The sequence below is a fragment of the Volvox carteri genome, assembly GCF_000143455.1.
Source record: "Volvox carteri f. nagariensis unplaced genomic scaffold VOLCAscaffold_71, whole genome shotgun sequence".
Taxonomy (NCBI): Eukaryota; Viridiplantae; Chlorophyta; class Chlorophyceae; order Chlamydomonadales; family Volvocaceae; genus Volvox; species Volvox carteri.
The window spans coordinates 463348-475558 of NW_003307614.1; the positions used below are offsets into that span (position 1 = coordinate 463348).

Consider the following 12211-nt stretch of genomic DNA (forward strand, 5'->3'; position numbering starts at 1 on the left):
GGGGGGGGGGGAGGGGAGGGGAGGGGAGAAGGGGGGAAGGGGTAGGTGGCGGTTGGAGCTCCGGTACTTGCCTGCGTGACAGACACTCTCCGGCTCTCGCTCTGGTCGCCATGAGCACTGCGTCTCGTCCAATCTCGTCCAATCTCGTCCAATCTCGTTCCTGGGCAGGTACCTGACTCCTTCCGGGTACGACATCAGCGGCCGGGGCTGGGGGCTGGCTCCTGACCGAGTGTGCACCGACTTCCCCCGAGGTGAGGTTGGGGGGGCCGGGGGGTTGGGGAGTCTCGTGTAGCCCGTGTGCGTGTGTGTATTTGTTACATATCGATCCGGGCCTGACGCTGGCCAGGGACACCTAACAGTATACCCCAACGGGAATGAGCGACCGCTGAAGCACTCTCCCTCGGCGGGGGGAGGAGAGGGGCGTGAGGGGCCACACTCCCCTCCTGCCCGACCGAGGGCGTGCAACGCCCCCCCCCGCGTTTCCCCCTCTTGTCAAGAGGAAAGAGAGCGCGGTGGCTACGAGGGCCCTCAAACAACCAACCTCAGCAACCGTGGCTGCGCCCCCCGAAGGGTCCTTCCACAACACCCGGGCGCCCCCCTCCTCCCCCCCGTGATGAGGGGCCGCCCTGCCGGCGGTGGTGCCGTGAGCCCGGAAGCCGAACCCTACAACCAAAACTGACCACCCTACGTCCCTCCTCAACGAACTACCGGGCAAAATCCAAGCCACGCAAAGTTGTATCAGGCCCTGTGTGCGCGTGTGTGTGTGTGTGCTCATGTCGATGACGGCCAGCGTTCCGGGGAATGGGGGGCGAATTATGAATCCAGGAGCTCCCAAGACCTCCAGGCCGGGTTGGCGGGAAAGAGAAGTTCCCCCCCGATTCCCCACCGGGGGAAACACACTTGTGCACGGACGGGGCGGGAGGGAGGGGGCTCCAGCAGCACGGGGAGGCTCAAGGTGGACTCACCTGTGTTTCTCACCTGACCTCCTCCCCCCCCCCTGCGCTCCTCGGGGGCCTTCAGGGCTCGGGGTTGGCCAGGTGGGGCCCTCCCTCACTTCCCCGCAACCAACCAACCCCTCAACCAACCAACCCCCTCAACCAACCCCCACAACCAACTCCCTCAACCAACCCCCTCAACCAACCCCCTCAACCAACCCTCTCAACCAACCCCCTCAACCAACTCCCTCAACCAACCCCCACAACCAACCCCCTCAACCAACCCCCTCAACCAACCCCCTCAACCAACCCTCTCAACCAACCAACCCCCACAACCAACCACCCCCCTCTGCCGCCCAGGTGAGCTGCCCACGGGGCTGCAGCACTCCGACCAGTGCATTCGCCTGGCGGCCGCACTGTTCGCGGAGAAGTCATGAAAGTGAGGGGCACCGAAGGGGCGATGGGAGAAGTGTGGAGCTGCGGATTACCTGTTACAGAAAGCAACAGCAGCAGTAACAGCAGCAGTAACAGCAATACTGGTGGTAGTGATATTGGCTACAGCTGCAGCTACTGCCGCAGCTTCTGTTTTGTTCGCTGCGGTGCTAGTTGACCTAGTTGACCTATTTTTGCCTGTGGGAAAGGGGGAGAGGGAGGGAGAGGGACAAGGCCAGCTGCGGTATGACGGCGCTGGTGTGGTGGTGCTGGTCCGTCCCCCCCCCCCCGCCGCCTCGAGGACGCGGGAAGTCGCATCCCTCCATCCCGTCACCCCCGTTCATCAGGAGGGGGGTTGGGGGTGCGGGGGAAATGAACACACCCACAATGCGAAGGGTCACCTCGAGCCGCGGGAGGAGAGGAGAAAACGTAAAGAGAAGAAAAAAATATCAATCGTAGCGAACAGCACAACATCGTAACATTAGTCTTAAGTATGGCTGGCATTGCATCGTCGTGGTCATCATCGTCGTTATGGTCGAGTGGTTAGTGGTCGCGGCACCAGCCAGGGGGGGGAAGTGGGAGGGGGTCTGAGGGCCCCTGACGGTTAGGACGCCCCACTCCCACTGTACGGCACCACTCTGTCCTTTCCCCCTACTTGCCGTACACAGCTCTGTCCCATCAGCCCTTTCCGCGCATCGCTGTTGAGATAAGGCTGTACCAGGGTACCCCTGGTGGCGGTGTACCTTTGGTGACGGTATTTTGTTTTAGTTTTGTTGTGTGATGTCGCCATAACCACCACCGCCGCCATGACCACCACCGCCGCCGGCAGTAGCAGGGGCAGGAGGACGAAAATGGGTTTAGAGCTGTTAGAGCTGTGTGAAAGTAACGGCCGCTGTTGGGGCGGAATTTAAAGGCGGCGGTGATTGAGGGGAAAGGGGAGGAGGAGGAAGCAAAAGGAGGCGGCGAAGAGGAACTGCTCGTGCACGTCACGGACGTCACGTCACGGACGTCCGGGGGTTCGGATGTGGCGAGGCTCTTCCTGAGGTCGGGAGCTCTGGAGGGAGGTGTGCGGAGGAACTGAAGGCGGCCTGCGGACTTGAAGGGCAGCGAGCAGAGCAGGGCGCGCGCTTTTGCAGGGGGGGGGGGACGCGCCCCAAGCGCCCGGATTGGCAGGTAAGGGCGGAAACACGGCCCATCTTTGTCGTGTTGTACATTTGTACGGCGGCCACGTCAGCAGTATACTTTGCTGTGTGGGGGTTGGAGGCGCGCGCGGGAGGTGCGCAGCTGCCCATGCCCGTTTGTGTATTTGTAAATTTTTGTAATTTTATCAAGTTGGGATTACGGCGCTATGTAGTTGGAACAGTTAAAATCACGTAAATTGCATCACGGGATTGCGCCGTACATCGCTCTGCTGCCGGTGCTGTCTTGCTATTGATGTTGTTGTTGTTATCGCCCTGTTGTAGCCGCCCGTGACGGCCCGGTAGTCAATTTATTTGTTTCAGAAGGAGTGGAGGAGGGGCAAAGGGTGGAGCAGATGGTGCAGGATTGACGTGTGGTGGGTGTACGACGTATCTGATCATGTAGATTACATGACATGACAGCACAGCGCGGGGGTGTTCGCCGCCCGCCATCTGGATCTCGTTAGCGCTCAACCAGTAGCAGTGTAGGGGCGGCACCTCTTTTGCCGTACCGTGCATTCTGGGGGATGTCCTCATGGCCCCTGGGGTATGGGCAACTACGGCGGGGAGGTGAGGAGGCGGGAGGAGAGGATGACGACATTGGTGTTAATGTTGTTGATGATGGCGATGAACGAAATTTACTTCAGGAGCCTCCAGGTGTCTCCTGCAGTCTCACGCAGTGGATGGAGAGGATGTGAAGGAGCTCCTGACGTGTCGTCTACCAGTCGCCTCTCGGGCACCCCCCCAACATGCACCGGGGTCGCCGCCTCCCTTTAAGGAGGAGTGGGTGGTGCTGCGGCTAGTCGGGCAGCACCGCCCATTTCGCTCCTCTGTCTGTCTGTCTGTTTGCCTGTCTCTATTTTTGACGATCGTCTTGGTGGTGGTGTGGGGATATTACATATCAGCCAAGATGCCCATATCACCGCCACCTCCCCACTCGGTTTGAGTTTTGGGACCGTTAGCCCCATTCAGGGATACTGTTATTGGCTATATGTCTGTGGGCTGTAATGATCGACGAAAGCATTGGCAGTTTTTAGATGTGCTGCTCGCCCCCGTTGTAATATAGCCTGGTGTCCCAATATATATCGGAAGCTCGTGCAGCACACCACCACCACCACCAGACACGGCGCGAAACAATCCGGTCCTCCAGCTGCCTTCCCGACATCTTCTCATCTTCGCAGGATCTTCACCACGTAGCCGCTCGTCCCGCAACCGTTCAGCATTTACAGCTCATCATGCTGCCACCGCACATGTTTGCGCTTGATCCACATGCTTCCACCCCCAAGCGCAGGAAGACCAGGAAGACCAGCGCGCCACCTTGATGAAGCAGTAAGGTAGCTAGCTATACACACACAACCCCTCGGCGGTCTTGCAACAACTAAATGCTAATCAAGGTGTTGCTTAAGCTTTGAAGAACCCTCCCGCGGCGCACCTTCTCGACTCGGTGACAGAGTGATGCAGTGCTTGTATTGATATGGAAGACTAGCGTGAAGCAAAACGTATCGGAGCAATGAAATCATTCCACCCATCATCATTCCCGTCGTTGTCATTGTCATGAGCAGCAGTAAGGAACGCAGCGCGGCTCCTCACCAACCTCACAGGACCGCAGCAGCAGTCCTCTCCACGGCTCTCAAACCCCACACAAACCTACCTACACATCCCCCATCCCCATCATCCGCCCCAGCTCCCGTTTCCATGTCATCCTTTTCCGCTCCAATCCCCGCCACCACACACAGGCTCCTCGTACGATCCCGCCGCCGCCTCTTGCCGGCCCCCCCCGGGCAGTTAGCTCCTCCACGCCTCGGGTGGTTAACTGCTCCCCCCCAACACACATACACTTGTCACAGCGACAAGCACCTTTCGCCCCAGGTCTCGAACCCTCCAAGCTCTAGTACTCTATCGCTGCGGTCGAAGCTGTCAGCCGTCCACAAATGATGGCAATTCACTTCAATGCACCCCCCATCCATTTCACACATGCCATGACACACATGCCACCCCTCACTGCGCCAACGAATGATTAACGGAAGCGAAGCGGTTGAAGGTAACGGAGGAAACACGGAGGGAGGAAGGAAGTCCTCACCTCCTTCCTTCCGCCGTATCATGTCGGTCATGTCGCCCACCCCCGCGTGTTGTGTCCTACGCTCCTGCGCCCACCCCGCCTACCCGACCTGCACCGGTTTCTTCTTTTCGAGAATAACAAGACACCCCCACCAGGAGGAACCCCAGTCCTTCCTCCCGTCGTGCTGCGCTGCACCGCGTGTGAATCCCTTCAGGTCCCACAACAGACACAACATGCACCAGAACACACAAACACAAAACCACAAAGAACAACCTGGGTTGCCTCAGGTTGGATGAGACGACCTCGCCGATAGACCGAGACCGGGCTCAAGAGCCGTCACACATCGACGGCTGCGTGACAGAGCCGCTCAACACATGTAGTGTTATGCCTATTACAACAACGAGGTCCAGAACGCAAAAGGAATGAACGTCGAGCATATCCCCTCGCCGTGACCCCCCAGGGGCAAAAGCCCTGAGCCAACACGCCGCTCCTTGCTTCCCACCCTCCGGCCCTCGGAGCCACCCCAGTACAGTACAACAGTGCTCAAACTTACGCAAAAAATGCTCTTCTTAGCTAAAACTAGCGAAAATCGTACCCAGTAACACCAAGCATTTGCAGGAGCTTACGAGACCCTGGACCCGCTGCGAGTGCCCAGCTCTTCCCCACCCCTATTGCCGGGCCTCTCCTCCTTCCGCCGCTGCGGGCCACCCGGCAAATAAGTGACTGGTAAACTGGGAACGACAGCGGTTCCGGCCGCCGCCGACCGAAAGCAAGCGTGAGCCGCAGCTTCTCCACACGACATCAGTGCGCGTCGTCCACGCGTGCCCATCAAAAAAGTAGCAGGCACATAATGACGAAGGAGCCCAACATTAACAGGAGCCGCGAAAGAAATGCCTGAAAGCAGCAGGAATATCGCAGCCTCGTGTAGCCCAGCTGAAAGGCCTGGCCAAAGGCAAGATACACATACAAAATCGCACCTGATGTTGCTGCTCTGGCGTGAGCGCCTCGTTGTACCCTTGGCCGGGTCCCAAGTGAAAGCCAAAAAGCGAAGGAAAAACTCCCTGTTGTGTCTGCCCGGGGCTGGCCGCCTGCGATAAACGGGGCGAATACGACCTGACCGAGCTGAAGGCGCGCGAAACAGCCAAATACGAACACCAGTCCTCGATGATGCATACCGGCACTGGAACAGGACGCTGCCCAGCTGGCCGTGGCGGCACAGGCTTGACCGCCTCCTGCACCTTGCTCGCCGGCTCGGAACCTCGCCCGTATATTGGCACCACCTTATCGATTTCCACTCCCGCTTTGCAAACTGGGCACGCCCTGCTGCACGCCTGTACTTGCATCCACCTATTCACCAAGAAGCTTGGATCAACGGCCAAGTCACACACATTTCCACCCTTCAACCGATAACCGCACCTGTACAGACACGGCCAGCAGAAAAGGTGCCCGCAAAGAGTTACCACAGGCTCTTTTGCTAGCTCCAGGCAAATATTGCACTCGAAGGCTGAGCTGTCCCCTTCAGAATGGTCATCCGTGGTCACGGCTTGGGCACAAGCTGGTTTGCTCAGGTTATCCTCCGCAACAGTTCCCACAGCCTCATCCTGTGAGGCTTGTGGCGCAGCTGCCTGCGGCTGTTCTTGGGGAGCCAGCACAGCGCTATCGGCAGCGCTTGCCATGCCGCTATATTTTTTCAAATACCGTCTACACTTGGATGAAAAGCAAAATAATGCAAGCCCTCAGGGCTCAGGGGTAAGCTCTTAGAAGGTTTCTGCAAACCTAATCTGCAAGGCGAGACGCTTAACAGTCTGTCCTGATATTTGTAGGTTCAAAGCGCAAAAAGCTATTCACGGATTATGCTCATAACGCTTAACCTTGGCTAGGACTGCGGACAGGTAAAACCTTTTGGGGCGCTCATTCCGTCGTACTGATGATGCACAAGACGCTGATGCCTGAACCTAGGTAGGGTCCTTTTCATTATTTACATTCCGTTACCGCGCAAAACTGCAGCTGCAAATGGCAAATAAACCCCAAAGGGCATCCGTACTGTACTTCATAGCGGTAACCGCATTCAAAGTAAAGTTCCTGATGCAAGCACGTCAACCTTTCCTCACCTGCATACACTCAAGAAACGCTGGACCCCTATACGACGTGCAAGGTCTCCAAGCGACCGCCCCAAATCGTCACGTGCCTCCAGGCAGTACAAAACATGCCAGAACCACATTTCGGTTCTGGAGCAGCTCCACGCACCCCTGCCCCGACCAACGCAATCCAAACACCCGATCAACCACACGCGCTAGCCTGGCCTCCCGCCCCTCGCCCTCCTGCCACCCCGTACCCCACTGCTGCTGCTGCTGCTGCGGTTGCTGCGGTTGCTGCGGTTGCTCACGCCATGCCCCCCCACTCTCCCGCATCCCCCCTCCACTTCCACTCCTCCTCCTCCTCGTCCCTGTCACGGACCCATTCCGCTCTACCGCCATTGCGCCTCCCTCTCCCCCTCTCCACCCGCCTCTAACCCCCTCCTCCTCCCCTCCTACGGAGCCACTACACCCACCCACACCCATCTCGCTCTCCACCGCCACCGCCTCCACCGTCACCGTCACCGCCGCTGTACCACCCGCACCTGCACCTGCACCCGCATCCAACCTGCCTCGCCCCGACAGTCCCGCTACGCCTGCGCCTTGCTGCCGCTCCCCCTTCTCCCCCTTCTCTCGCGGCTGTAGCGGCTGTTGCTGTGCCAGCAGCCCTGGCAGTAGCCAGCAGTGGCAGGGCTGTACGACCAAGGCGGGTCTCGGCGCGCCATGCAGCATCATAAGGGCCTTATGCGACCACGGCACGGTCAGTGCAAAGACCAGCAGCGCAGGGGACGGAGCGCCGTCCAGCAGCAGCGCGGCCAGTCGGTTCCCCTGCGGTGTGGTGGGGTGTGGTATGGTGTGGTGTGGTGTGCTCATTCATGTCGGGACGGGAGCAACAGTGCAACGCTGAAGGGATAACGGTACAACGGTACAACGGTATGATGACTCCGTTAGATTGGACGCGGGAGCAAACATCCAGGCCGCAGTCTCCCCCCATATCACCCACATCACCCCGGCCGCCCCCCACCCACCCCGCAGCCACCGCCAGCCAACGTGAATACCAACGGAACCACCACCACCACCCCCGCCTTCCCCACCACCGCCATCTCCCCCCACCTCCACCCCAACCCATTGCCCAACTTATTCCGTACAACCCCAAAGAAGCCCAAGGGCGTAATACCCCCCCAAACCCGCCAAGTCCCAACACACACACACACATACGTACATACACACATACGTACATACAATAGCAAATTACGGGAGAGCCTCCCCCACCGCCACCCACCTGCGGACTGAACTGCAGCGCCGCCACCCCCGACTGGGACAAGCCCCGGAGCAGACACGGCAGCTGCTGCTGCTGCTGCTGGGGTCCGGAGGGCCGAGCGGGAGGGTGAAGGGGAAGGGGAGGGGGAGGGGAGGACGCCGCAGTAGTAGCAGTAGCAGTAGTGGCAGTAGTAGCAGTAGCAGTAGCAGTAGCCGCCAGAGCGGCTGACGAGGACAGCGATGACGAAGACGGCCAGGGCCCCATGGCGCCTAGAGGCCGCCAGGATGAGGACGAGGTAAGGGAGCAAGTGGAGGACGCGGCGGACCTCAAGGCAGCGGCGGAAGGGCCGAAGCCGCCACTGCCACCGCCACCGCCGCTGCCGTCAGCACCAGCACCAGCACCACAGCCATTGCTGGCGCCGCTGGCGGCTGCGGACGCAACCGCAGTCGCTGACCCCAATTGTGGTGGTGTCGTACATAGCGGTGCCATGTCCCCCCCCCAGGTCGGCGGCGATGGCGGAGCCGCCGGGGGGGAAAGCAGCAGCGCGTCAGGTCCAGGCTGCAGAGGCAGCTGCCACGTGGCGTTGCCGTACTCCAGGTCGTACACAGTGATGAACTGGGGCTCGCCCGAGGGTGAGTTGGCGGCCAGGGGCGGAGCCACCGCGAGCTGTGCGTGTACGGGGGAGGGGATGTGTTGACGGTCCCGGTGATCAGCGGAGGGGAGGGGGCATTGCGAATACGGATGTCGCTGAGGCGGCCGGGGGGAAGTGGCGGGTGACCAATAGTGGCCTGGGACCTGCAGCGGTCTCCCGGCCATCTCCCGGCGACACGGCCCGCTAAGTAAAGAAACAGGAACTAGCTGCCGAGTCCAAAGGCGAAACAGCGAAATGACCACCTAGACGCCGAGATCACAAGAGTAAAAAAGCGAAAAAGCAAAGGAGCCCGTAGCAGTAGTGGTAGTACCAGTAGCAAAAGGTCAGGCGGCCAAAGGCGGAGAAGAGCAAAGGCTAACGAAAGGTGTACGCCGACCTAGCGGCGGAAGTAATGAACGATATTATTTTGCACCACTTATCTGCTGCTGGCAAGCTGCTCGCTGACATGCATGCATGTGTTCCTCCCAGCCCCCCCCCCCCTCCAGATAACACGGCCCTGGCCCGACCAACCCGACCAACTCGACTCGGCCAACCCGACCAACGGCACCCTTCCCCCGGTGCGAAGGGGACGGGAGGAGGGAGCACAACACCGCGAGAGGGGAGGGGAGGGAAGGGGTTGGAACTAATTACCAGCTGCCTCTCCCACCCACTCGACCATCCGCGGCTCCAACAGAGGCCACACTACTCGCTCCCGATTCATGTACGTACATACATACACACTCTCTAGCGGAGGACGGGAAGATCGGGAGGAGGGGGGAAGGTGCCACAAACACCGCCCCTGCGGCGTACGACAACGTTACCCAAAGGCCAACAAACCAAAGCAGAATCCTCCTCCCGGAGCTTAATCCCGCTTCCACCCTTCGCTCCCCACCACATGCATACACACACACACACACACACACACACACGAACACGCACACACCTGCATGCTAGCGGCGTGAAGCGCCGTACACGGCAACACGGCCGCCAGGTCCGCCGCCAGCAGGTAGGCGGGTCCCGTCAGGTCAGGCCGTCCTCGTGCCGCCGGCGCCGCCAGCGCCCTGGCCAGCCCCGCCCCCAGCGCGGGAGCTGCGGCCGCCAGCGCGCACCTCCCCGGCCGGGAGCGGGTGAGGCGGGAGAGGGCAGCGCCCACCAGCGGGTGCAGGGGCAGGGCCTCGGCTGCTGGACGGAAGGGGGGTGACGTGTGAGGGTGGGGTGTGAGGGTGGCACGGTAGGTCCACATGAGGGTGGTACGACAAATGGGCGAAGTGGGGGCCCGTGTGCTGCAATCCGCAGCGAAGCTGAGGGCTGGTTGTGGTGGTGGTGGTGGTGGTGCAGGGCAGGATGCCGCAGACCGAGTTACGGCACGAGTGCGGCGCCGTACACGGAAGGGAGACGTGCGCGCCCTCTCCCCCCCCCACCTCTCAATTCTCCCCCCTAAAGCCGCCTCTCCTCTGTGTTTCGTGACCTGACCAACACCCCCAACAACGGAGGATGTTGTGCAAGTGCCTTGGCCAAACCACCTCGCACCGCCTTCCATGCTTCCCTCCCCTCCCCACCCTCTGATGGCCACCCTGTTGTTACCCCACCCCCTCCTTCTTCCCCCCACCCCACCCCCCTTTCCCCCCTTTCCCCCAACCTCCGCACCTCCAGGGAATCTGGACAGCCCCTGGAGCAACCCCTCCATGTCCAATGTAGCCACCGCCGCTAGGAGCCGTACAGTCTGGTCCGCCAAACGCTGTGCAGCCCGCTGCGGAGCGGCGGCGGCGGCGGCGGCGGCAACGGAGGGCTGCGACGACAGCCACGGCAGCGGCGGCGGCGGCGGCGTTTGGTGAGAGGCTGTGTGATGGTGGTGGTGATGCTGGTGGTGGTGGTGGTGGTGATGTGAATAAAGCGGAGGAAAACCGTGGCGGCCGCACGGCATGGTGGTGGCGACGTCGACGTCGTACGACGTGGAAGTGCCGTACGATGACGGATCCATGGCACCTGGCGGCGGAAGCGGAATCACCTGGATAAGGTGCAATAGCCTGCGCGGACATACATACATACACACACGGAAACTGATGTCAGGGTTGTTGTTACAATATTCATCGGACCGATGCCAACCCGTAAGACACGGTACACTAGATTTATGGCAGGTGGCTGGCAGAGGTTAAGGCCTGACTTCTGCTCCCGGAGATCCTGAGTTCAAATCCGCCTGCCGACTCCTCGGTGTGTGAGGGGTGATGAAATGGGAGGTGGCCCCCCATCTAGAGGACGGTGTAGGACGTGATAAAATCAACTTGCGAGCTGACCAGGAAGTAAGTTGAGGCGCCGTTGATCCGCTAGATTTGGTTGGATGCTGGTGGTGAGTTGCCGAACCCAACGAATACACTCTCAAGTCGGATGGCGTAAATGGATTAGGGTGCCCCTCTCGCACGGGAGAGCAGGGAACTGCCTCCAAGGGAAAGGGGGCCGCTGGTGAAGCTCCTGTACCACCCTGTAACGACATACATACACACCCAGGAGAGGGCCTTCCTTGCCTTCCGAGCAGCGGCAGGAGACGTACTGAGCGCGATGGTGGGGGCATTAGGTCGGGCATGATTCCTGAACAACAACTCTTCTCCTGTCCTCCTCCTCCGCTCGCGATGCCACCCTCACACACAGACACACAGACAGACACACAGACACACAGACAGACACACAGACACACAGACAGACACACAGACACACAGACACACAGACACACAGACAGACACACAGACAGACAGACACAGACAGACCGCACCCCCCACACACACCTTTCCACGAAACTACCCCATGGCTGTAGCTGCTGCCGCCACAGCACCGCCCGAGGGCCCGACAGCGCCGCCGTCAGCATCGCCGCCGCCACCTCCGGCAGTAGCACACGGCCATCGGCTGTCCACAGCCCACCGCGCTCTGGCGGTGGCTGTAGCGGCGGCGGCGACGATGGCGGAACATGTGGCAACTCAAGGTATCCGCCGGCCTGTACGGCAGTCGGCGACTTCACCGCGGCGGCGGCAGCGCCACCGCCAGCCGCTGCCTTGGAAAGCGGCGTCAGCGGTAGGCACAGCAGCTCTACAAGAGAAGTAGCGGCGGCAGCGAGCAGCTGTTGCGGTACAGCATCAGCGTGCGCGAGGCACGCAGCGGCGGCAATCACGGCGGCCGGGTACAGGCGCTGGGCTGGTGGCGGAGGCGGTGGCGGAGGCGGCAGAGGCGCCGTACCAGATGGCCGCCGGTGGCGGAGCATGTGGAGCTGCGGTGCTCCGGAACCGGCGGTGGCGGTGGCTGGTGGTGCTTCCCACGGAGCCGAGGCGGCTGTAGCAGCAGCACCAGCTCTAAGCTGCAGCACCGCGGTTGCTTGACAGGGCAATAGCAATGACAATGTCGGTGGCAATGACGATGATGACGGAGACGCGGGGTACGTGTCCGCCGTCGACGCCACCGCTGGCGTGTGTACGACGACGGGCTTAGTATACGCGGCGAGCAGCCGCTGCGCCGCTTCCCTGAGCCATCCCTGGCCCCCCCTGGACAACCACTGCCGGGCGAATACCGCCAGGTCGGGGTCGGGGTGCAGAAGGGCGTGTCGTAGAGGACGTCGAGGTGCTCGGGAGGGCCCCGCCGCCGCCGCCGCCGCTGT

The 12211-nt window shown here is 60.9% G+C and overlaps 2 protein-coding genes across 2 annotated transcripts in view; one reads left to right on the forward strand and one right to left on the reverse strand.

The window, feature by feature from the left end:
* Positions 1-1037, forward strand: part of VOLCADRAFT_119655 (uncharacterized protein) — a gene marked incomplete at both ends in the record, with an annotated part of 7740 nt that extends 6703 nt beyond the window's left edge. The window contains 2 exons of the mRNA XM_002957244.1: positions 169-251; positions 1021-1037. Of these exons, the coding sequence (XP_002957290.1) occupies positions 169-251; positions 1021-1037 (100 nt within the window). The remainder of the gene's footprint in view (positions 1-168; positions 252-1020) is intronic.
* Positions 1038-5785: 4748 nt separating this feature from the next.
* On the reverse strand, positions 5786-6142 carry VOLCADRAFT_34979 (uncharacterized protein; the record flags this gene model as incomplete). Its single annotated transcript, XM_002957278.1, has 2 exons — positions 5786-5951; positions 6021-6142. Coding segments are annotated over 2 exons (288 nt in total), but the record flags the coding sequence as incomplete, so codon positions are not given.
* Between the last annotated feature and the right edge of the window lie 6069 nt (positions 6143-12211).